Here is a 21,734-nt window from a genome sequence, read left to right as displayed (position 1 = left end):
GCGTGAGTGACGTCGTGAGGCCGGCGCGGCGACCGCTGAGGCCGGCGGAGGAGCCGTTGCGGCGACCTCATGGGAGCTCTAGTCCCATGTAAAGAACGCGTTGAATGATATAATAGGTGATTTTCACTCCGATTGGAAAAAAATTAGGACAAAAGTTTTTGGCAATTATTCCAATTCCCAATACTTCACTATCAAAATCTAGGGTACATCAAGTTTCGAAAAAAAAACACATTCTTGTATATAAATAGTCCATTTAGTACAGTGTATTCTTTCCGTTTTCTCCGAATCATTTCATTTTTCCAAAACATCTTCCGACTATATAGTTTGAACGTAGCCTAATGGCCCAAGATTCCCAGAATTCAGAAATCTCAGCTTTAAAAGAAGTTACTGGAAACCACACCACATTTTTGAAAACGGGATATCGGTTTTCCAGAAAGATACAAAAGTTGTTGGCTTTTTCCATGGCATGGGAACTCGAAAACGGAAGGAGGTGGTTTTGAATTTCGCCGATCTTTTTGTGTGTGTGTGTGCCCCACCAAAGGGGAGCTCTTGAGAATCCATATTATGCGCAGAGGGGGTATCATGTGACAAATTGAGATATGCGCGGTGACTTTTAGATATTTAAATGTTGCCTGCCGCCTGCCTGTCGCCTACGTGAACAGTTATAGAATTGGAGCTTGGCGGAAAGGTGCCCGGTTTACCAAAATTGTATCTAAGCTAACGCTCGCCATTGACGCCAAGCCAAAGCCTAAGTCTAACGTTTTGATTATTTAAAAAAACTTAGAGTTTCAAATTGCTAATCCCCCTTTCACTTTTCCACATGTTCGCTTAAAAATGTATGTTTCTCCTTGCCTTCCTGCTCCGTGAGCCAAAGAGCACCAGGTGATGTGCTTTGTTCAAATTTCGCAACTTTTACTCCTTTTTTCTATTGTTCTTAAAGCTTTTCAACGTATTCTTCCTTTTCTTTTTCATTTTAAAAGCTTTTTTGGCTCAATAAAACTTTGTTTATTTATTTTTTTTGAGAGGATTTTGGGTTTTATAGCCGCCGGCAAGGTTCACCAAAGCTCATTTTATATAAATTCATGAAAGGTGATGCAGTTTTATTTTTCAAATTTGAATTCGCGCGCGAACTTCGCCGGCCAATCAGAGAGAATCGGGGGGCGTGGCCAACGTCGCTGATTGGTCGGGCGACTTTTACGCGTTAATTTGAATTTGTGGGTTTTTTAAATTAAAAATTGGCGGGAGTTTGAAATTTAGTTTTTTTGAAAAATACAGACTACATCTAAATTTAAATATTATTTTTTCCAAAAATAATTGGCCGGCAAATTCGAATTTTTTCAAAATTTCTTCCTCTATTCCAACTTTGAGCACAACCCCGAGCCCCTATTCAAATTTCCAGAACATTAGAGCTCCACCAAGTTTAGAATACCAGAATACTGCTAAAAAAGCTATCGAATTTCCTCGTTTTTACTCTTAGAAACTTGATATTTTCCCAATTTTTTGGCAGTTTTTAATGTGTTTTAGTTACGTTTTTTTTCAGTTTTTTTATGATATTCGATAGCTTTTGTCACGTTTTTTCAGAACTAAAAATGTCAAAAAATGACATGTCACATGAAGTTTTGTGTACATTTTCGGTGAAAAGTGAAATTCAAGAATTTTCGAATCGAAAACTTTTTCTCACGCGGCTTTAGGCTGGGCGGGCGGCCTGTTAGTTTTCTGTTACTAGTTGGGACATTTTCAATTTTTATTTGCCATGAAATTTCGCTTCTCAGTTTGTGAAGACTTTTATTATGTGGCCGTGAAAATAGAAAGCTAGGCCAGCAATTTTTTTTGGCCGTCCCGTTGCAAATGTGCTGTAATTACTGTAATAAGCGGTTGAAGTTTAGTAGGCAGAGAGGGAGGACGCGCAGACAGCGAGACTGTCTGTCTGTCTGCGTCTCACCTAGGTCACATCAGAGTGTTTTAGGACACTGTATCATTTGAGCGCTCGAAAGTGGTATAACGAAAACTTTTATGATTTTACGGCCCGTCATCACGAATCCATTTAGAAACACAAAGTTCAAAAAATTTTCAAATTCCACACGCCACGTCATCGCGGGGGAAAAACCTTGCTCTTCGATGCTATACTTCATTCCTCCATATTCCCCTTATTTGCTGCTCCTTTTTTTTCCACACCAATATAAACTCATCTTTCCGCTTCATCTCATATCCTCACTTCTCATCAAATATTCCCTTTCTCCCCTTTACTCCCCTATTTTGAGGGCACCGAATAGACACAAAGTTTTTGAAAAAGAGAGGAAGAAAAAAGGTTTTTGTTTCAAACTTTACCTTCCTTCTTGATAGTTAAAAGTCTAAAGTGCGTTTTTTTTTCAGCGTTACTCAGGGTGTGGGAGACGCAGAGAGACTGTCTCGATGTCTGCGTCTCCAAAAAATGTTAAAATTTTCTGAAATTAAGTTCATTCTACGTAAAATTTCCTCCTGATCAACTTTGTCTCTTGCAATTTTTCTCTAATTCTTTCAGTTTTTGAGATACAAGCGTTTGAAATAGAGTAGCTAAACAGGGAGGCGCAGACAGCGAGACAGTCTCATTGTCTGCGTCTCCCCCTCCTCCCCTCTCTCCCTCTCTCTATATATATTCGCCCACGTTCTTTTGGCTTCAAACTCCTATATATATATATTTGAAAATATTGAGAAAAAAATGTCTGCCTGCTTGTGGTGGTGGCACACCACAAATTGCTTAATTTTGTAATGCAAATCGCATTTTTTGGCTCCAATTTTTCCTCACCAACACTACAATGCCTTTTGTTTGGGTATTGAGAATTCAAAAAACATGCATTTTCTCGTTTTTTAGTGAAAAAAATTTTGGAGAATTTTTCTCACACACTAAAAATCCCCCAACAGCCGGCCAAAGTGTTTCTCTAGCCACCCCTCTTGTTCACCCTCGAGGACAACAGAAAAGCGCAGCAGCGTGGCGCAGTGGAAGCGTGCTGGGCCCATAACCCAGAGGTCGGTGGATCGAAACCACTCGCTGCTAGACATTTTTTGCAGTTTTTTTTGCAAAAAGTTTTTCTAAAAGAGATTTGCACCTTGTGCCCACAATTTGTACCCAATGACGCGTCTTAATCCCCCTTTTCTTTCACACTAGAATCTTCTTGTTGACACACACACACACAAAAACACACAATGTGTCGGCGTCCGCAAGCACTTCCGGACAGCTATTTTGAATGGGGGGAGTGGTGATGTAGAGGGGGGTGCTATTGAAAAAAGAACTAGCAAAGTTTGACTTCCAGAAAATAAAACTTTTTTTTAAGTTTTTTTCTCTCGCATGTCGTCGTTTCGTCATCTGTTGTTCTGTTCTTCAATTCCAATTAAAGAGAACTGCGTAAGAATGCCGAATGTGTACGGTTCATTAAAACTGACACAACTTTGGAACCCTGTTACCTAAAGTGTATTAAAATGTGTTTTCTTAAAGAACAAGATCGTGTTATGTTTTTGGTAAAGTTTCGAAGAAATTGGAAAATTAGTTTTGAAAATATGCAGGTTCGTTCCAAGAAATGTGAATTTTCAGTTGAAAATCTCTAACTTTAGACTAAAAATTCTGAAAGTTTCGAAAAAAAATATAGGTCCAAATTTTGATTATCACAAAGCAGGCATTCTATTTAGCGAATTTGATGGCCTTCGAAAAAATTTTAGCAAATTTTTTTTCAAAATTTTCCAAAACTTGCCCTAAAAACATTTCTTTAAAACAATCAAAACTTAGTGGAAAATTTTCGAATTTTTCAAAAAGTGGGCCTAAAAACTTCTTTAAATTTCACCTTCCATATTAAAATGGCCAAAATTTCTCGACATTCATTTATGATGGGCGGCGCGCGGGAAAAGTTTTCAGTTTACGCATCACTAGGCTTCAATTTCCTTTTACCTCCCAAATTAGGTACCTCCTCTGTCTGTTTCATCTCGGCTTCTTCTTCCTGTCCCCTTGTTTATTATTAGTATTGTTAGTCATATTTTCTTCTGAAGTGTTTTGGCGGCTTTGCATATACCCATATACCCCTTCTAAATTGTTGAGATACTTGGCACTTACCTTTTCAGAACTAACCGGTTTCAAACTAAGTCACTTAATTTTTTGTCCTTTTTAGTTTCTTGAAACCATGGACGGCTATTTTGCAACGTTCTTGCCAAAGACAGTAGCTTTTCACTTTTTTCTAAAACGCTGAAAAGACGCAGAGTATCTAGCTGAACGTTTTGTCAGTTGAACGTTTTTCAATATCTCCAACCGTTTAGAAGTTATGCGTGCTCGAAGTTTGAGATAGGAGACATTGTGGGACGAGGAGAGACGCAGACGGGGAGAGGGCTTGCACTCTCTCCTTCCCCCACGCTCTCTCGCCACCGGAACTTTGATCGACTGTATCTCCGCGGGGAATAGAGCTATGCAAAAATTTTTAACTGGTAAAATGTGCAGAATTTTGAGATGAACAAAGTTTTCTGTTGACAAAAATTTGTAGGGTTTTTTTTTTCTGACGTCATACATTTTTTTTCTAAGTTTGCCGAATTTTTTTGCACTTTCCATTTTCTTCTTTTCCAAAGTGTTCCCTTCCGCTCCTCCACTCAATTAATTCAATTTCCCGCTAATTTCTATCTCTTTTTCTCAATTTCTCTTTATTTTTTCCGCATTTTTTCTGTTTTTTTGCAAAAAAAACCGGCGGTTTTTTCGCTTGGGAGATTTTCTGTGGAGCTGTATCAAAGTTGACACTTCTATTATTATGAGGTGTTTTTGTTATTCAATTTTCACATTTTAATATGTTTTTGTTGTGGTATCCATTCTGTTTAGATGTAGAGGAAATGAGAAAATTCACTTTAGGCATAGGCTTGGGCTTGCGCTTGGGCTTGGGCTTAGGCTTAGGCATAGGCCTAGGCTCAGGCTTAGGCCTAGGCTTAGGCTTAGGCTTAGGCAGGCTTAAGCTCAAAATTTAGAAAAAATTTAAATTTTCGAGTTTTTCAAAGTTCAATATCTCACTCAATTCTCAAATATTTGAAAAATTTTGTATTACTTTTCGACAATTTTTCCAAGAATATAAAACAGAAAAAAACTTGGAACGGAAGCCAAAAGAAGCATAAATGAAAAATGATTGTGAGCTACTGGTGCTGCTGCCTAGGCCTAGTGTGAAGAGTCTCTCAGCTGAGTGTGAACTGAACACAAAAGTTTTTGAGCCGCCCTGAGGGGGCTCCCCGAGCAAAAAAAAATACGAGGGGGGAGAAAAAAAAGTTTTTGGGCTCCAAAAGAACAGCATAAGGAGCCATTTTTCTTTGTTTTCATTTTATTTTTTTTTGCATTGATGGTGGTAGTGCCATGTCAATTTTGATGATTGAGGTGACGTGGAGAAGCTGGGCAAAAAAAATTTTGAGCTCAAAGATTTGGAGTATGTATTAAATGCTTAGTTTTTGAAATCTTTGTAATTCGAGTAATACTTGTTCATGCTAGTCCAAACTTAGATATAAATTGAGGTTTCTAGACAAGTTATACTTTGAGAGAGCGCAGAGAAGCGAGAGTGTCTGCGCGTCTCTCAGCCCACCCCCCCCCCCCCCCCCCCCCCAATTTTGTATATTTTCTCTGTGTTACGTATATGCCTATATATCATTAACCGTGCACGTTTTTGGCATTTCTTCAACTAATAAATTATAGAAAATTTTATGCTGAATAATTCTCTAGTTGAACATTTTTTGATATAATTTCCAGTTATCGAGATATCACAGGTTTTATATAACCTAATCTCCTTAATACATTTCCTCATCTTTGTTGTGCTCAACATTTATGCTAAGCATCTCTCTAGTTGAACATTTTTTATAACTTCCCTATTTTTTGAGATATCACAAGTCATATAACCTAATCTTCCTAATACATTTCCTTATCTTTTTTTTGTCCTCCTAACTCGTCTTCAATTATTTTTTCCCTTGAGTTTGGACTCCTTTTGACTAGTGGATTAGCTTTATTTGATGAGCACATTGCTTCAGTGGAGCAAGCGCTTAATGTTTTTCTGCTGGTTTTCACAAGATTTATTAGTTTTTCGATTTTTGGTTACACTTGTTCTTGGAACTTTGGGCATTTTTTGGAGTATTCTCGTTCCTTTTTCATAAATTTGCTCCTAAAAAATTCAAATTTCCAGATCTCTCAAATGATCTCATCTATCGTCTAAAATCTTCACAACAAACAAAAAAAAACTCTAAAAATTTGAAATTCTGGAAAAATGATGTCGACATCGTCGTCGGTTCTTCCGACGACCCCCATTGGAAAACAACAAGTAATTGATCTCAAAGCTGGAGCAATTTTGAGAGAGAATGCGAGGTGAGACGCAGAGAAGTTGGAGTGTCTAGTTGGGAAACATATTTTGAAACTTGTTCCACAAAAAAAGTCGACTTGAATTTTGTTAAGAAAAAAATAGGATCTTTTCAAAAAACTTTTTTTTTCGAAAATAGCGAAAAAAAATTTCAGTCAACAATATTTTTCCAAAACTTTGGAAAACTGTTACCAATGTCAGAATTTACAATTTTTAATTTAAAAAACAAAATCTAACTAGCTTTCAAAGGCACTTACAAGTCTCCGCCGAATATAAAAAATTGTATTTTTTTCAGAAAAAGTGTGCTCTTCTTCGGCTGCCCCTTATCAGTAGTTCTTGTACTGATCGTACTTATCAAGTGTCTCTGCATATCTTTCTGGATCATCAGAGAACATGAGACATTTGATTTTCGGTGTGCTGCATGGAATGGTGGACAGCCGACAGATTACATGTATCGAGCGAAGCGGTCCATAGCTTTGTAAGTTTCTATACTACTTGGAAAGTACCTAGGTGCACCTCCAGCAGGTAGTGCAACTGTTCAAATGTCTCTACCGAACACCAGACATAATTCGGGTTAGACGCGTGCTGTGGTCACAGTTTTACAAAAACTGAACCACTCGTTTTTGAAAAAATGCGCCTGAATTCCCGGGTATACAGTAGATAAATTTCGTACAGCATTCGGAAGATAAATTGCAAAAAAAATCATCTATATAAAGAATTATAACTCTTCACTAAAACACCTTTTTTCAGCGAAAAATCTGACCCCCGAAAATTCTCGAAGATCCCCGACGATGATGACGATGACAACTCGAAGACCGATGTCATCAACAAAAAAGACAAGAAAAAGAAACCGCTTTATGGTAGATCAACTTCACCGGCCAACGATATCATATCAGATGCTCCGAAAATCGATCCCCGACTAGATTTTGGACCGTTGCCTCCGAACTTTCAACGGAAAATCGATAGCAATCACATTCCTGCCGTGCCTCCCTATGAGCCTGATGATGATCTACCAATGACCACGATGGTTACGCTTACGAATACTCAAATTGTGCAGTTGTCCGGGGAGGAGACGGGGGTGGTGAAGTGAGTTTTTTTGATCTCCAACAAATGCGGGAGTCGTCACACAGAAGAAAACTCGCGTATTAGTTTCCCGCAATTTTCGTAGGCCAAAAAAGTTTTAGAAAAAAACCGAGAAAATCAGAGTCGCTTTGAAAACTGCTGCTAAGAGACAAATCTCACAAAAATTATTATTTTCCAGAATGAAAACCATCCGCAACCGAGTCGAGAAAGTTGGCTCTGACGAGGAGCAGTTCATCGAGATTGACATCGCAAATGCACCTAGAATCTACGTGTCGAAGATCAAATCCAGGCATGGAGGAGAGGAAGAGGAACATTTTGATCTACTGAAGGAGCTGAAGAAGGATGAAGAAGAGAAAGAGAAAAAGAAGGAGAAGAAGAAGAAGGGAAAAGGACTGAAAAAGGCCAAGAAGCTGACTGAAGCTGAAAAACTGTTGAACAACTCAACCTCTACCTCAGTTATCCCTGATACTGCAGTCTCGAGGAAACCGAAGGGAAAGGGCTTGAAGAAATCTAAGAAGTTGAACCAGAAGCCAAAATCTGATGAAGAAGTCACAAAGCAACCTAGACATCTTGTTGGAAAATCATCAAGTCTCTCCCCAACCACACCTCGTCCAAAGTCTTCCTGGATGAATGGGGTCCTGGACCCCCAGGATCCAAACTTCTCAAACCAGGGGCAAATCCGAGGGTATCCTATGCAAAAGGCTAGCAGAAAACCATCAGCAACTACAGCATCACCATCAGAGAAGGATGAAGATGAAGAGAAGTTGAAGCTATCGGAGAGTACACGAATGATGTGGGATATGGATGAGCTGAAGTACACCACCTTCCTGGCACCGAAGACTACTGAGCAGACGAAGCAGGTGGAGGAAGGGGTGAAGGAGGTCATACAGGAAGCACATGAAAGAAGTCAGAAGCCTATGTTGAAGGAGACATTCGAGGAGGCTACAACTAGCACAGAAAAACCTCTGCCGGTGAGTATTTTTTTAGATAGAGCTCTAGACTCGGCAGGTCACCGATCGTTTGTTGTCCCAGCCCTTCCAGTCTAACCTGATCTCTATTTTTAGGGCGGTATGAGCAAGGATCAATGGGAGAAGAAAAAGGAAGCTTTCGAAGCCTACACTCCACCAATCTCCCTCTCGGATCTTCAACCATCCCATTCTTCTCATTCAGGTCCCGCTCAGGCACCACAGCACATCCACTTCGAATCAGCATCCTCTACACCCTCCACTCCGCCGGCCTTCCACTTCATTCCGCCATCCTCTGAAGCTCCGTACTACGTGGAGATCAATGATGCGGACACTGAGACGGTTTACGTGTCCAGTGTGACACCCATGTATCGACCTGTATTTGAGAATATGGGACATTTGGAGTCAACGACAAAGTCCTATGATCCTTTGCACTTGGAGGTAAGTTTTGAGAGCTTCTTTTGTTGTGTTGGACAACTTCTTTGCCATTTTGTTTTTGATCCTTAAAAACTGTGGACATACTTTGGTTGGACCTCTGCCAGGCATTTGAAGAGATGTTCTGCCTTTTGGCAAGCTGGCCGGAGCCGCCTGACCGAAGTCTGACCAAAGTCTGATATCAGGAGCCTGGGGTCGCAACAGAGTTTGTAAAATTTTCAAAAGTTGTGACAGTTTTCTTATTAAGGTTTTTATAAAGTTTGATGCTTTTAGATAGGGCTGTACAAATCGGCGTCCGGTCGTTCGATTTTGACACCACCGGAGGCACATGCGTCCGGTTTGCGGTAGGTTTCTACGGCGGCCGACAATTTCCGAGTTTGGCCACTCACTATATTTAATCAACAATTTTATAGTGAGTGGCCAAACTCGGAAGTTGTCGGCCGCCGTGGAAAGCTACTCCAAACCGGACACATGTGCGTCCGGTGGTGTCAAAATCGGACTACCGGAAGCCTATTTGTACAGCCCTATGCCCTATTCCTGGTATCGAAAAGAGTCGCCCGGGGGAGTGCAGAACTCGCAAAATCAGTTAATTTTCCAGATGGAAATCGCCAAGCTCAAGGAATCCTCAACCTGCCTTGCCCGGATGGCTTTCGACGTTTGGTGCCTTTTTGTGGTAACATCTCACAGTCTACCTTTTATCTATTTCCAATAATTTCAGCTATTCTCCACTGTTCCGTTCATAATGGGAATCTGTGTGCCACGCTGGAGCCTCTTCGTGCTCCATATTGTATTTGATTTCTTGTTTTTGGTAGTTGGATTTGTTACCAGGTAAGTAAAATTTGAATTTTTCATAAATTAAAAAATTCTCGTTCCAGTTTAACAATTGCCATTATGTCAAGTATAATGTATTTCCTGATCGACGAGATGACATCCGACTCGTTATTTGAGTTTCTGCTCGTCGCATTTGTCATAGGTAATTGTAATTTGCTTTTGAATTTGCCCAATAAACTCTGAAATTCCAGATATTGTATTAATACTCTACGCGATAGTAGTCGGTATCGCGTACCGATGCTGCTGTCGTCTTGTGGACAATTCCATCAAAGAGACGAGTATTAATTATAGTGTGAGCAGCAATGGAGAAGCCGTCTGACATGTAGAATTTTAAGATTTTTGTATACGGGTTTTTGGATTTAATAAATGTTATGTTTATATATGTACGTGTTCTTAGGGCTACCATGGGAGGCAGGCGCGGTTTTAGAGCCTCACGCCGGCCTCTCGCCTCATTCCTGAACTATGAAGTCAAAAGCTTGGTGATTACACCACATAATGCGAAAGGCGATTTTTTCGACGCGGCCGACACTTTTCGGGTTCCGCGCCGCACTATACAGTAAGCGAGGCTCCTGGCGCAAAGCAGGCGTAGGTCGTCACAAGGCGGGCGTAGCAGGCGTTTTCGCGCCTTCATGGAAGCCTTATGTGTTTTATATGACCGAGGCCCTCTCACCTTTTCAGTTGAAAATTGGTACTTCTCGGAATCAACTTCTACATTTTCAAAAAGATTGCAATTTATTTTGCAATTTCCCTATATCTTACTTATATATTTTCTTTAATGACAGTTTATTTCAGTTTTATTTGTTTTTTTTTTCATTCAATTTGTTTTTTTTTTCATTCAATTTCAGTTCTGGAGTTTGGTCAGTTCTGCTAAACCTTGCGCAATTCCGCTAGTAGCATTTTATCGATCCATTCTTTTCAATAAGGTTGCCGCTGTAATTAACACCTGCTCTGACAAAATAGAACATAGATTTGAGAGACGCAGACAACTAGGTTTCAAAACGCGCGTCTTGGTGAGACTGTAACACATTTTAGCTCGTCTCACAGCCATTCATTGTGCAAAAACGCCAGCTGAGCGGTTTCCCGAGCAATGTTTTCCGTCTTCGAGTGGATTCTCATTTTCTTCGGGATTTTGAATTGGTTCAAGTGAGTTTTTATTTCCAGCTATGACCCCTATATTAATAATTTATTTTCAGATTCACCCAACCATCTACACCAGAACCCGCATCTCGATTTTTCACGCGAGTATGCCAGCAATTACGTGAAACGGTTTTGATTGAAATTGACAGTAGTGGAAGGGTCCAGCCGTTTGTATCCATTGTTGAGGAAGGCAGTAAACCATATTTTAGTCCGCATGTGGGATGTGCAGAGTGTATGCAATGGTGGGATGTGTATGGAGAGCAACCACACAGGGTGGAGGAAACGGTTAGTTCAATTAATGCTAATATGGTGCATTATATAGGTACTTACCATATGAAACTCTTAACTAAGTCGGAGTTATGAGGTATCAAAGTTTGGGATTTTGGAGAGTAATAGATATGAATTTTGTGCTAATATATCCATACTCGTGAATGTCAGCTTTGACAAATTTAACACGGAAGTTACAGTTCGATAGTTGACTTAAACCATGCCTGAACTTACATATCTGGCGTTTAGATGCTCCAGACAGTATGAGTTCAACTTTTTTACGTGAGAACTGTCTAGCCAACATATTTTCTTAAGGTTTAAAAGTAAGTCTAGTTTAAGTTCAAGTTTTTTAAAACCGTAAAACCCACTCTATAAGGTTTAGCACAAACGGCTTGGTAAAACTTGCGCTAAAGCGCTGAGACATACAGAAATTTACTGAATTTTTCTAAATTCGTATTTCAGGAAGATCAAGATACCGACGAAGGAGTCGAGGAAGAATCAGAAATCGAAGACTCTGATTTTGATGATCAAATCACCTTCGTCAAGCCAACCACGCCAGCTCCACTTTCCCCGGAGACCGAGAACTTCATCGAAGACAAAATGAAGTTTCACTTTCAAGCCACAGACATTATCAATGAGTATTTGGGAAAGGGCACAGATATGGGAATTGTCTCAAATTTGATCCGTATTTCTCAGACCTATGGAGTTCAATTGAAACAGGTTTCTAGTGGAAAATCGAGTATGAAGGAAATTGAAGGGATTCTTAAGAGCTTGCAAAAAGAGTTTGAACAGGAGATTGAAGGGCTCAACGGAGAAATTTCGGAGGCTGAGGAAAACAATGAATCCGATATTGACGAATCCTTTGAATTCGTGGAAAATCTAGAATTGGATAGTGACTTCGAGTGAGCAGATATGTTACTTTGCAGATGATAATCGGCTTTTTCGTAATCTTCACTATTTTTTTCGCCTTTGTTTTAGTTTCCATCTTTTATTAATTAATTGCTTTTAAAAAAAACCAAAACATTCAGAAATGTAGAATTTTTTCCACTTTCCAAGAGATTCTAATGTTCAAAAGTTGCACATATATATACAAAATTTTATTGCTCTCAGATGCTGTGCTGGTTAGTTCAAGTATATCAATGAACGAGTCGATTTGTGTCCTCCCACCACTTCCAAAAATTGTTGAACTGTAGTCATTTCTGTAAAATATATAAAAAATTGAAATAGGACAAAAATCTGAAAGGGTGATTGTTTTTCGCGCAATACACGCGCTTTTTTTTCTATTTTTCCCTATTGGAAATGCCAGTTTTTTGATTTATTGCAACTATACAATTAAATGTTTGGCTTCCAAGGTAGGCAGGTGCGGATTCAGGGCCTGACGCCTGCCTCAATTTTGCATTATGACTAGAATCAAGGGCGTGGAGTTTGCGCCACATTTCTACGAAAAGTAGTTATTTCGCAGCGGCCGACACATTTCCGGTTTCGCGCCGCACAGGCGCGGCTCACAGTGTAAGGCAGGCGGAGGTCGTCGTAAGGCAGGCGCGGCAGGTGATTTGGCGCCTGCATAGAAGCGCTAGCTCATTAATTCAAAAATTCACAACTTCTGACAAAACTAGAGCTTCCAGGCAGGTACCAATACGCCTGCTTCGCGGGCCTCACAACAGCGACCCGCGCCTTTTGTTTAAAACGGTGCGGAACTCAAAATGTGTCGGCCGCTTCAAAAGGCGCCCAAACCGCGCCTGAATCCCATGGAAGCCAAACCCAAAAAATAACTAACCTTTACAAATATAGAATATATAAACCGAAATATTAGTTAAAACCACCAAAATCGTGATTGCAACGAGGAATGATCGAAAAAACTTTAAAAATCTAATTTGAACTCTACAATTTATTTACAATTTTATTGAGTTCACACGTTGAATTTCCCTTTTTTCAATTTTTAATTGCAAAAAATGTCAAAAATCGATAATTTTTCGAAAAATCGATAAATTTCCAAAGAAACACGTGGTGTCGGAATGTCCCATGTTGGTTTGATCTTCGAAAAAAGCGGGAGTTGAGACGCAGACATCTCAGCTAATTTCACTTGTTTTTTTTCTGGGAAAAAATTCCCGCACTTTTGTAGATCAAACCGACATGGGACATACTGACACCACGTGAGGAAACTGATGTTAGTCTCAAAAAATCAATAAATTCTCATGAAAATTGTCCAATATCACAGAGTTTTTCAAATTCAGAATTTTTATTATTTCCTTTTCAAAAACAGACAACAAAAAACGGAAAAAAAACAGGGAAATTTCTCAGAAATTCAAATTAATCCTTCGTGGAGACGGTAGGTACGGTCTGAAGAGTTCCTCGAATGAAAGTTGGCAGCAGACGCTTGATACGTGGCTTTTTGCCGCGCCACGCCGGTCGAGTACGCATTCCGTCGCCGAACAGTGAGAAGAGACGATCACCAAGGATGAATCGGAAGACGGAGCCCTTCTTTGGAATTACTGAAAATTTGAATTTGAATTCCCGCCGGGCCGCGGAGACCCCACGGAAAAGGGAATCTGCGGGGATGGGGTCTGTGCCAGCATTTTCTCGAAAAAAATACGTTACAACGATGCTCCGGTGTTACGCGTGTTGTTGAGCCGGGAATCGTTATAGCGTTGTTCTTCGAGAAAAACGCTGGCAGATCCCGTTTCCGCAGATTCGCCTTTCGGTGTGGCCGCGCGAAATTCGAATTCCCGCCCGAAGATCGTGGCGAGACCCACTTACCAACGAATCGATCCTCTTGTGTGACCATTTGAAATGTGTGGCGTGTCTCGAGAACGACGATTCCGCTAATTCCAATCTGGAAAAGTTCAAAAAATCGATAATTTTTTTTTTCAGCAAAAAAGTTTTTTTTTTTCAAAAAGTATATATATTTTATGAAAAAAAACATTTCTCGGAAAAATCTGATAATTTTTAGGAAAAACAGTAACAGTAAATACTCAAAAAATCGATAATTTTTTTTATCGAAAAATCAATAAATTTTCGCGAAAATCGATATTTTTTAACGCAAAATAATCGATAATTTTTTATCGGAAAATCAACAAATTTCCAAGAAAAAATCAATAAATTCCCGCGTAAACTCCTCGTGGAGTACACAATTACCTGTGTGGGATTCTCGGCAAGCCAAATTGTCAGCAGAGCTCCATGATAATCTGATTTTAGAATAGTTTTCTCGATTTTCGTACTTGAAAAGTGATTTCCGAGTCGTTCGCGGAAATATTTCTGCCAATCTGTGTTCATTGGAACGATATCAGCGAATCTGTAATTTTTTTAAGGGATTTTTTTCGAAAAAATTCGAAAATCTACGAACTTGAACGCTTTTTTGTCGTCTTCGGTGAGTCTTCCACGTGTCAAATTAGTTTTTTCCGTTTTTTTGGATTTTCTTTTGAAGTGACTGGTCACATTTTTTTCGAGATGTAAGACTCCGAGACGATCTCCTGAAAATCGAGGAATTAAAGGAAAATTATTGATTTTCTGAAAATTTGATGATTTGTCCGTATTTAAATCGATTTTTTGAAAAATATTATTGATTTTTTCGGAATTAAATCGGTTTTAAATCGGCTAAAATGTATCGATTATCAGGTGAGGTAGCGGATTTTCTGAAAAGGTATCGATTTTTTTGAATGATTGATTTTTTTTCAAAATTTTTCAGATTTTTTACGAAATTTTTGAATTATTGATTTTTTTGAAAATTTATTGACTTTTGAAAAATTATCGATTTTCACCGAAAATTTATCGACTTTTTGGGAAAATTAAATATTGATTTTATAAAATTATTGATTATTCGAATATTTTTTCTTTGATTTTTGCGAAAAATCATTCATTTCTAAACATTATTGATTATTCTGAAATTTTATCGATTTTTTTTGAAAAAAAATTATCGATTTTCGAATTCATTGATTTTTCGAAGATTTCTTTAAAATTTGGATTTTTACGGAATATTATCGATTTTTTAAAAAAGAGATTGAGAAATTTATTTATTTTATTATAGATTTTTTCAATTGAACTTAAGTTTATTGGCTTTTCGAAGGTTTTTTCCAAAAAAATTGATTTTTACGGAAAATTTATCGATTTTTTCGTAAATTTATTGATTTTTTGACGATTTTTTGATTGTTTTTCCAATTTTTTACGGAAAATTATCATTTTTAGTTCAAAATTTCAATTTATTTTTTTCTCAAAAATTGAAAATTACCTCCTCCCCGAGACGTGGATTCTCCTGGCTCTCCAATTCGTACGTCTTTGCTCATTTTTTTTTTCGATAGAATTCTGGAAAAAAACGGATATTTTAGTAAAATTGTATTTTTTTTCAAATTTCTGGGAACAATTTCAAAAATTTCATCAATTTTGATGGTTTTTTTTCGAATTTTTTTGGGAAATATCGGTGAAATGTAGATTTACGCAGCTCGTGTACTCCCCGAGGAGAAGATTTTCCTTTTTTTTCAAAATACGTGGTTTTACACTTTTTAAAATTATTTTTTGTTTCGTTTAGTGGTTTAAGTGAAAAATAGCAAATAACTGCAAGATCTTCTCCACGGGGAGTACACGAGTCTTGTAAATCGACACATGGCCGTGGAAGAGGTTTTACACGGCCAGCTCTTCCATATATTCAAATAGTAGTTTTTAAAAAGAAATAAGTCATTTTCTGAATATTAAATCGTCTCTAAACCCAAAAAATACACAAAAAATCTTTAAAAATTCCCAGATATTGTATTTATATAGACAAAAAAAAAACAGAAAAAGTTTCAAAAACTAAACCACACATAAAAATATTTCTAAACAATCACAAAAACCGACGGGGAGGGGGGGTTCGGGGTAAAATAATTGAAAAAACCCAATTAAAAAAAAATATTATAGCGATTTTGGTAGAGAGAAAAGAAGGGAAAAATTGAAAAACCGTAGCAAAAACGAGAGAGAGAAAGCGTGCTCTATTGCACTTTAGATGTGGGTGGGAGGAGATGGGGAATAAATAAATAAAATATGAAATTTAATTTATTTCTAGGGATTTTGCTTCAAAAAATTGAAAAAAAAACAAAAAATGAAAAATTCAACTGCGACCAATCAGCGATTCGCTCCGCCCACTTTTGGACCAATCAGCGAAATTGCTCGGTTTTTTTCAGCTTTTTAGACTATTTTTCAACTTTTTGAATTAAAAATCCCAAGAAATTAGTGCTCATTGAGCAGTCGCCGTGGCCGAGCTCTCCGATGAATTTCCCTCGAGCAACGGGGAGGATTTTTGAATTTCCAGCATTTTATTGATTGATTTCAGCCGCATTTTCAACTGTTTCTTCGTTTCCCGAATCGAAATCGACGGTGGTGGTGGTGGAAATTCCTCCGGCTCATTTTCTGGTGGCGGTGGAGGTGGTGGTGGTGGAGCAGCTTCTTCGGATTCCAGAAGCTCATCGACTTGCTGAGCTGGCTCCGGTGATGCGGAGCGCGATGAAGCTGGATTTGGGCTCACTGGAGCTGCAGCTTTTTGAGCAATTGGCTCCGCTGGCTCATCCTCATCGGAGCTGATTTTCTCTTGCTCCGTTGGAAGTTTTTGGCGGTAGCGAGATGGAAGTTTGGAGCTGGAGGAATCTGGAAAAAAATTAATTTTTGAATAATTTTGGCGATTTTTTCTGATTTTTTCAAAGAAAATCACTATTTTTTCGTTTTTTTTTTATATTTTTTGACGTTTTTTCGAAAAAAAATTTTTTTTGGAAAAAATTAAATGTTCTAATTTTTCTGATATATTTATGCGATTTTTTTTTTGATTTTTTGGAATTTTTTTGGGAAATTTTCCAATGAATTTCTGCAATTTTTCTTCAAATTTTCAATTTTTGCCGAGAAAAATGTTCGAAAAATCTTCGTGTTGGTTTTTAATAGAAAATCAATAGAAAAATCTAATTTTTGTATTGAAAAAGCCAAAATTTGCGAAATCTTCTCCTCGAGGAGTACACGAGAGCCACGTAAATCGACACATGGCAATTCGGTGTTTTTCGGAAATTTTAGGGCAAATTTGTGGTGAAAATGAATAGAAATTCATCAAATTTCAGCATTTTTTAGCAAATTTTTTGCATTCTAATAGATTCTATAGTTTTGGGGTGGTTTTTTTCCAGGAAAAACCAAAATTTTATCGATTTCTCGATGGATTTTTTCAAACTTCTAGAAAAAATAATCAATTTTCAATGGAATTTCTCTTTTTTGACGTAAATACCATAGTTTTTCGGATTTTTTTTCGGAATTTTTTAAAACTCAAATTTTGCGATTTTTTAGTGTCAAATTGAGTTAATTGAGTTAATTTCATCGATTTTTGATCTTTTTTTTTTCAAATTTCGGGTGAAAATATCAAATTTTAAAGGCTTATTTCCGTTAAAATCGACATATTTTATAGTTTCTGGCGGTTTTTTTTTTAAACAAATGTTTCCATTTTTTCGCTAAAAATCCCCAAAATTTTCATCCAAATAAAGCAGCACCTGAGCTATCCGAATGACTAGATCGACTCCTGCTTCTGCTCGACGAGCTCGACGAGCTACTTCTCGACGTGATGCTCTCCTTAGAAGGCGATCGGCGGTTCCGTTTGATCTTCGAGATCCTTTTTCCTCGCCGAGAGTCAAATGTCGATGCACTATCATCACTATCACCACTAATATTCTGAGGTCCACCAGCAGTGTCTCCACGTCGAAGCTTCTGCTTCTGATCATCCTTCCGACGTTTCGCCGATGGAACCATCGGTGGGGTCTCCGATCTTTGACGAGATCGTTTGATTTGAGATCTTGAGCTGCTACTTGCTCCATTCTTGCTGAAAAACGAAGAATTCTGAGAATCCCTGCCGGAAGAGCTTCGTTTCGGGATCCGATAAGCATGAATATCTCCTGTAACCACACTATCCTGCCGTTTTTTCTTCTGCTGGAACATTTTTTTATCGTGTCCCGGTGGATATGGTGGAGGTGAACGGCTTCGGGATCTTCGTGATGGTGACGATGGAGTCTTCCGCTTCATGTGCTGCTGCTGACGGGATCGTTTCGATGAGCTTCCACGATCTGAGGATGTTGAATAGGTTCGGGAACGAGATCGGTGACTTCGGCGACGAGCTCGGCGCCGTCTGCTAGAAGATCCGGCGTCAGATGAGTCGGTGGAGATGTCACGGGCTCCAGGGATTGTGGCTCTGAAAGTAGAATTTTTTTTGGTTTTTTTATCGATTTTTTTTCCAATTTACTGATTTCTCGCAACTTTTTGGAATTTTTTTTGCAATTTTTCCGATTTTTAGAATTTTTTTCCATTTTTTTGCAAATTTTTTCCGGTTTTTTGAAATTTTGTTTTAAAGTTTTCTGATTTTTGGCAATTTTTTACCGATTTTTTAGCCATTTGTGCAATTTTTTCTGATTTTTGAAAATTTTCGTCAATTTTTCCAATTTTTTTGCAACTTTCTCCGAATTTTTGGGAAAAAATTGTAATTTTAACCATTTTTAGTTGCGTTAAATTTCCAATCCGCATGTGCCGCACGAAAAAAGGGGCGTGGTTTCGATTTGCAAGGCTGCGGCACTGTTTTTAGTTTAATAGAAATTAGTTTAAAGAAAAAAAAAAAAAAAAAAAAATTTTAGTTTAAAGAAAAAAACGAATAAATCCTTGAAAAATCTGAAAATAAAAAGCCGCGCCGCAGACTTGCAAAACGAAACCCCGCCCCTTTTTTCGTGCCGCACTTGCGAATTTTTAATTGAAAAACAATGGAAAAACACATTATTTTGCCGAAAAAAACCAAATTTTTGCGCCAAATTTGCGATTTTTGTTGAAAATGAAGAAAAAAACACATTTTTAGACGATTTTCCCATAAAAACAGTCTTTTTACGCACTCAGAAGTGGACGAAGACACCGAAGACGACCGTTTCGCCTTTTTCAGTGTAATTTTCCGCTCTCTCGGCGGTCGTTTCTGCATTGCTTCCTCATCTGTATCACTGGATATCTCGTGAGCATCGAATTTCGACGGCGAATAGCTAATTCCACGTGCAGGCGGTGATTTTGACGAATTTCGGCGGGTAATTTGTGGTGGCGCCTGGCGCTGACTAATGGTCCTGCCACGAAACATTGGAGCATCGCGAGCCGGTGCCGATGGCGCGGAGTCACGTTTAAATCGATTTTGTGATGATGATGGATTTGGCGGCGCGCGATTCGGGTAGATCACTTGTGGGCCGAGATCTGAAAAAATTTGAATTTTTAGGTAGAAAATTGCATTTTTAGAGGTGAATGGCCAAAAAATGGACCGAAAAACCTCGTTTTATTTTCAAATTTCGCGTAAAATTAAACCTTTCATTTGTGGTTTGTGGGTCCGGATGTCCAAAAGCGATGGGATCGCCCGTTTGTCTGGATCCGTAGGTGACGTGGATCCTCGATCAGCTTCTGCGTCTGAAATTGGAGCATTTTTAAGCTTTAAAACACTGAAAAATGGTCTAAAAACATGAAAATTAGCTAAACGTCGGCAGTTTTTCGCCTATTTTGTAGATTTTCAGCAGGAAAACTGAAAAAAATTTAATGAAAAGTGGTAAAATTGGAGATTTTCTATGAAATTAGTGACTTTTATTGAAAAATCGCTAGTATTATCGGTTTTGAGGGAAATTTTGAGTTTTTTTTGAGTTTTTTCCAGTTTTCCCGAGATTTTTTGTATTTTTTGCCGAATTTTTTACTTCCAAAAATCAAAAATTGCTCTGAAATTCACTGAAAAACTGCAAATTTCAGTGTTTTTCTTCGAAATTTGCGGATTTTTCTGTTTTTTGGACTGAAAAATTCGGATTTTCAGCTGAAAAATCAATTTTTACCAACCTTCGCGACCATTAACAGCTCTTTTTGCTGCTAAAAGTGCAGCTTCCCATGAAACTGTTCCAGGATCTTCGCGACGTGGCACATATGGATGATTCCGGATTGGTGGAAGTTGTCGACCCATTGGACGGGAAATTCGGTTCTGAAAATTGAGAATTTGAGGGTTGAAAGCAGAAAATTCACACAAAATATGATTAAAAACGTTAAAAATCATGCTTAAAATGCATCAAAAAGCTCAAAAATTTCACAAAAATCAATAAAATCGCTGAAAATTAGGCTTTGAGACAGAAAAAGCCAATAAAATTGACTAAAATGAGCGACAAAAGAAAGCTAAAAATTGGGAAAATTGGAGTTTTGCAGTAAAAATAGGTAATTTTATCGGAAAAATGATAAAAATCGGATAAAATTCACAATTATGCAGTTTTCCATCGCTTTTCACATAATTTTTACTATTTTTTGCCCATTTTGACCGATTTTTCCCTGATTTAAGGGCATTTTGTGCACATTTCGACTAAAATTGAGCCAAAATGAGCGAAAAATCGTAGAAATCCAGTAAAAAATGATTTCTAACCGCTATGACAAGAAAAATTGAAGGTTTTATCCGAAATTTGCGGTTTAATCGATAAAACTACTCCAAAAATTGCATTTTTACTGAAAATGGGGCTTTTCAAACGTATTTCACTGTGAAAATTGATCTTTGTGGGTTATTTTATGGGAAAATTAATTTAAAAATAGCGAAATTCGGGTTTCCACCTGCCGGTGTCCGATTTTTTGCGCTTTTTTTTTGTGAAAAAAGAGCAAAAATGTGCCAAATTGCACGAAACAACGAATAAAAATCGATTTCTGACACGAAAAATTGCAATTTTTAGCTTTTTTCAGGCTACTTTCAGGATTCCATGCAAAACGAGACGGACAACATCGACTCACATCATTCATACTCGAACCAACCTCTATGGGCCTTCTAGCGGACCCAGCTGGAGCCGTAATAGGCGCTGAAATTCATGGAAATTACTTTAAAGCCATTATTTTAATAAAAAAAAAATTCAATTTCTACCTCGTTTTTGCGGCTCATCATCCTTAATTTCGCCGTCATCACTGTCCTCGAGCTCGCCGTCTTCAAGTTCTCCGTCTTCTTTCTCTTCTTCATCTTCTTTATCCGATTTCTCAGCTTTTTCCTCAATTTCTCCGTCTTCCGAAGCTTCTTCCTTCTCTTCACCTTCTTCTCCGTCCTCTGGATCCTCGTTATAGTCCAGAGCTTCGGCTTCTGCCTCCGGAGAGCCTGACTTCACTACTTCATCGTCTTCTTCTTCTTCTTCTAGATTATCTGAAATTGAGCATTTTACTTTAATTTTGCATTTTTTGTTTTTTAATTTTATATAATTTTTTGGGGTAAAATGACTCAAAAATTACGAAAAAACGGCTAAAAATCGTCTAAAACTCACCAACTTCGGCGATTCGTTCCAAAAGTGAATCCTCGTCGTCCATACCTTAAAATACGAAAAATCAATAATTTTCGAATTATTTAAAGCCAAAATTTGTCTGCTGGGAAGATTTACACAGGATTCAATTCGAACTCAACCTTTGAATTATGCTCAAGAAGAACTGGAAAAAAGTGTGAGAAGAAGTGAGTGAGATTTGGTGGGAAATAGGCATTTTTGCGAATTCGGGGGGCCAAGGGGACAAAATATCAATAATTATATGGATAAATAATCGAATTTCGAATCGATTTTCATCGGTAATTTGCAGATTTATTCGTGAATTCGGGCAATTCGTCCAGAGAACGCCGCGTTTTGTTGTGTGTGAGTGAGAGAGTGAGAGTGATGCCAGCGACGTGGCAAATGGTGAGAGACGCAGAGAG

The 21,734-nt window shown here is 38.2% G+C and overlaps 4 protein-coding genes, 1 long non-coding RNA gene and 2 other non-coding genes across 7 annotated transcripts; 4 read left to right on the top strand and 3 right to left on the bottom strand.

Moving 5' to 3' along the window:
• The first annotated feature begins 2,962 nt into the window (after positions 1-2,962).
• Positions 2,963-3,034, top strand: F14B6.t2. The gene has a single exon. It is a non-coding gene; the product is annotated as a tRNA-Met (tRNA).
• A 1,820-nt stretch (positions 3,035-4,854) lies between these two features.
• Positions 4,855-4,907, top strand: F14B6.8. The gene has a single exon (NR_050640.1). It is a non-coding gene; the product is annotated as an Unclassified non-coding RNA F14B6.8 (non-coding RNA).
• Positions 4,908-6,161: 1,254 nt separating this feature from the next.
• Positions 6,162-10,028, top strand: F14B6.2 (Lactamase_B domain-containing protein). Its single transcript, NM_060684.5, has 9 exons — positions 6,162-6,340; positions 6,628-6,810; positions 7,083-7,418; positions 7,594-8,386; positions 8,480-8,821; positions 9,414-9,488; positions 9,534-9,643; positions 9,691-9,788; positions 9,838-10,028. The coding sequence occupies exons 1-9, from the start codon at positions 6,243-6,245 to the stop codon at positions 9,963-9,965; spliced, it is 2,163 nt and encodes a 720-aa protein (NP_493085.1). The 5' UTR covers positions 6,162-6,242; the 3' UTR covers positions 9,966-10,028.
• A 659-nt stretch (positions 10,029-10,687) lies between these two features.
• Positions 10,688-12,208, top strand: sdz-14. Its single transcript, NM_060683.6, has 3 exons — positions 10,688-10,789; positions 10,840-11,068; positions 11,513-12,208. Exons 1-3 carry the CDS (start codon positions 10,734-10,736, stop codon positions 11,954-11,956), a joined length of 729 nt encoding a protein of 242 aa, NP_493084.1. The 5' UTR covers positions 10,688-10,733; the 3' UTR covers positions 11,957-12,208.
• On the bottom strand, positions 12,137-12,922 carry linc-18. The gene is made up of 2 exons (NR_101632.1): positions 12,828-12,922; positions 12,137-12,249 (listed from the first exon to the last, which is right to left on the bottom strand). It is a non-coding gene; the product is annotated as a long non-coding RNA linc-18 (long non-coding RNA).
• A 339-nt stretch (positions 12,923-13,261) lies between these two features.
• On the bottom strand, positions 13,262-15,354 carry popl-4 (Ribonuclease P protein subunit p29). The gene is made up of 5 exons (NM_060682.7): positions 15,276-15,354; positions 14,394-14,520; positions 14,186-14,342; positions 13,808-13,883; positions 13,262-13,542 (listed from the first exon to the last, which is right to left on the bottom strand). The coding sequence occupies exons 1-5, from the start codon at positions 15,328-15,330 to the stop codon at positions 13,361-13,363; spliced, it is 597 nt and encodes a 198-aa protein (NP_493083.1). The 5' UTR covers positions 15,331-15,354; the 3' UTR covers positions 13,262-13,360.
• Positions 15,355-15,770: 416 nt separating this feature from the next.
• C15C6.3 (YTH domain-containing protein) lies at positions 15,771-21,363 on the bottom strand. The gene is made up of 8 exons (NM_060681.3): positions 21,319-21,363; positions 20,931-21,200; positions 20,804-20,868; positions 19,880-20,018; positions 19,367-19,465; positions 18,874-19,258; positions 17,539-18,230; positions 15,771-16,660 (listed from the first exon to the last, which is right to left on the bottom strand). The coding sequence occupies exons 1-8, from the start codon at positions 21,359-21,361 to the stop codon at positions 16,254-16,256; spliced, it is 2,100 nt and encodes a 699-aa protein (NP_493082.2). The 5' UTR covers positions 21,362-21,363; the 3' UTR covers positions 15,771-16,253.
• Positions 21,364-21,734: the final 371 nt, after the last annotated feature.

Source organism: Caenorhabditis elegans, chromosome I (genome assembly GCF_000002985.6).
Source record: "Caenorhabditis elegans chromosome I".
Lineage (NCBI taxonomy): Eukaryota > Metazoa > Nematoda > Chromadorea > Rhabditida > Rhabditidae > Caenorhabditis > Caenorhabditis elegans.
Note: the sequence above shows the minus strand (reverse complement) of the source record. Positions and strands in the feature narration are given on the sequence as shown.

What these genes read in the sequence shown, in the direction of transcription:
- F14B6.2 (NM_060684.5), top strand. Translation starts at nt 6,243, where the DNA reads ATGATGTCGACATCGTCGTCGGTTCTTCCGACGACCCCCATTGGAAAA. An exon ending in ATGATCCTTTGCACTTGGAG is followed by an intron (nt 8,822 to 9,413) that starts GTAAGTTTTGAG and finishes TTAATTTTCCAG; the next exon opens with ATGGAAATCGCCAAGCTCAA. An exon ending in ACGTTTGGTGCCTTTTTGTG is followed by an intron (nt 9,489 to 9,533) that starts GTAACATCTCAC and finishes CAATAATTTCAG; the next exon opens with CTATTCTCCACTGTTCCGTT.
- C15C6.3 (NM_060681.3), bottom strand. Translation starts at nt 21,361, where the DNA reads ATGGACGACGAGGATTCACTTTTGGAACGAATCGCCGAAGTTG. An exon ending in GGAACGAATCGCCGAAGTTG is followed by an intron (nt 21,201 to 21,318) that starts GTGAGTTTTAGA and finishes GCTCAATTTCAG; the next exon opens with ATAATCTAGAAGAAGAAGAA. An exon ending in CCACAAACCACAAATGAAAG is followed by an intron (nt 19,259 to 19,366) that starts GTTTAATTTTAC and finishes AAATTTTTTCAG; the next exon opens with ATCTCGGCCCACAAGTGATC.
- sdz-14 (NM_060683.6), top strand. Translation starts at nt 10,734, where the DNA reads ATGTTTTCCGTCTTCGAGTGGATTCTCATTTTCTTCGGGATTTTGAAT. An exon ending in GGGATTTTGAATTGGTTCAA is followed by an intron (nt 10,790 to 10,839) that starts GTGAGTTTTTAT and finishes ATTTATTTTCAG; the next exon opens with ATTCACCCAACCATCTACAC. An exon ending in CACACAGGGTGGAGGAAACG is followed by an intron (nt 11,069 to 11,512) that starts GTTAGTTCAATT and finishes TTCGTATTTCAG; the next exon opens with GAAGATCAAGATACCGACGA.
- popl-4 (NM_060682.7), bottom strand. Translation starts at nt 15,330, where the DNA reads ATGAGCAAAGACGTACGAATTGGAGAGCCAGGAGAATCCACGTCTCGG. An exon ending in ATCCACGTCTCGGGGAGGAG is followed by an intron (nt 14,521 to 15,275) that starts GTAATTTTCAAT and finishes CTCGATTTTCAG; the next exon opens with GAGATCGTCTCGGAGTCTTA. An exon ending in TTGCCGAGAATCCCACACAG is followed by an intron (nt 13,884 to 14,185) that starts GTAATTGTGTAC and finishes GAACTTTTCCAG; the next exon opens with ATTGGAATTAGCGGAATCGT.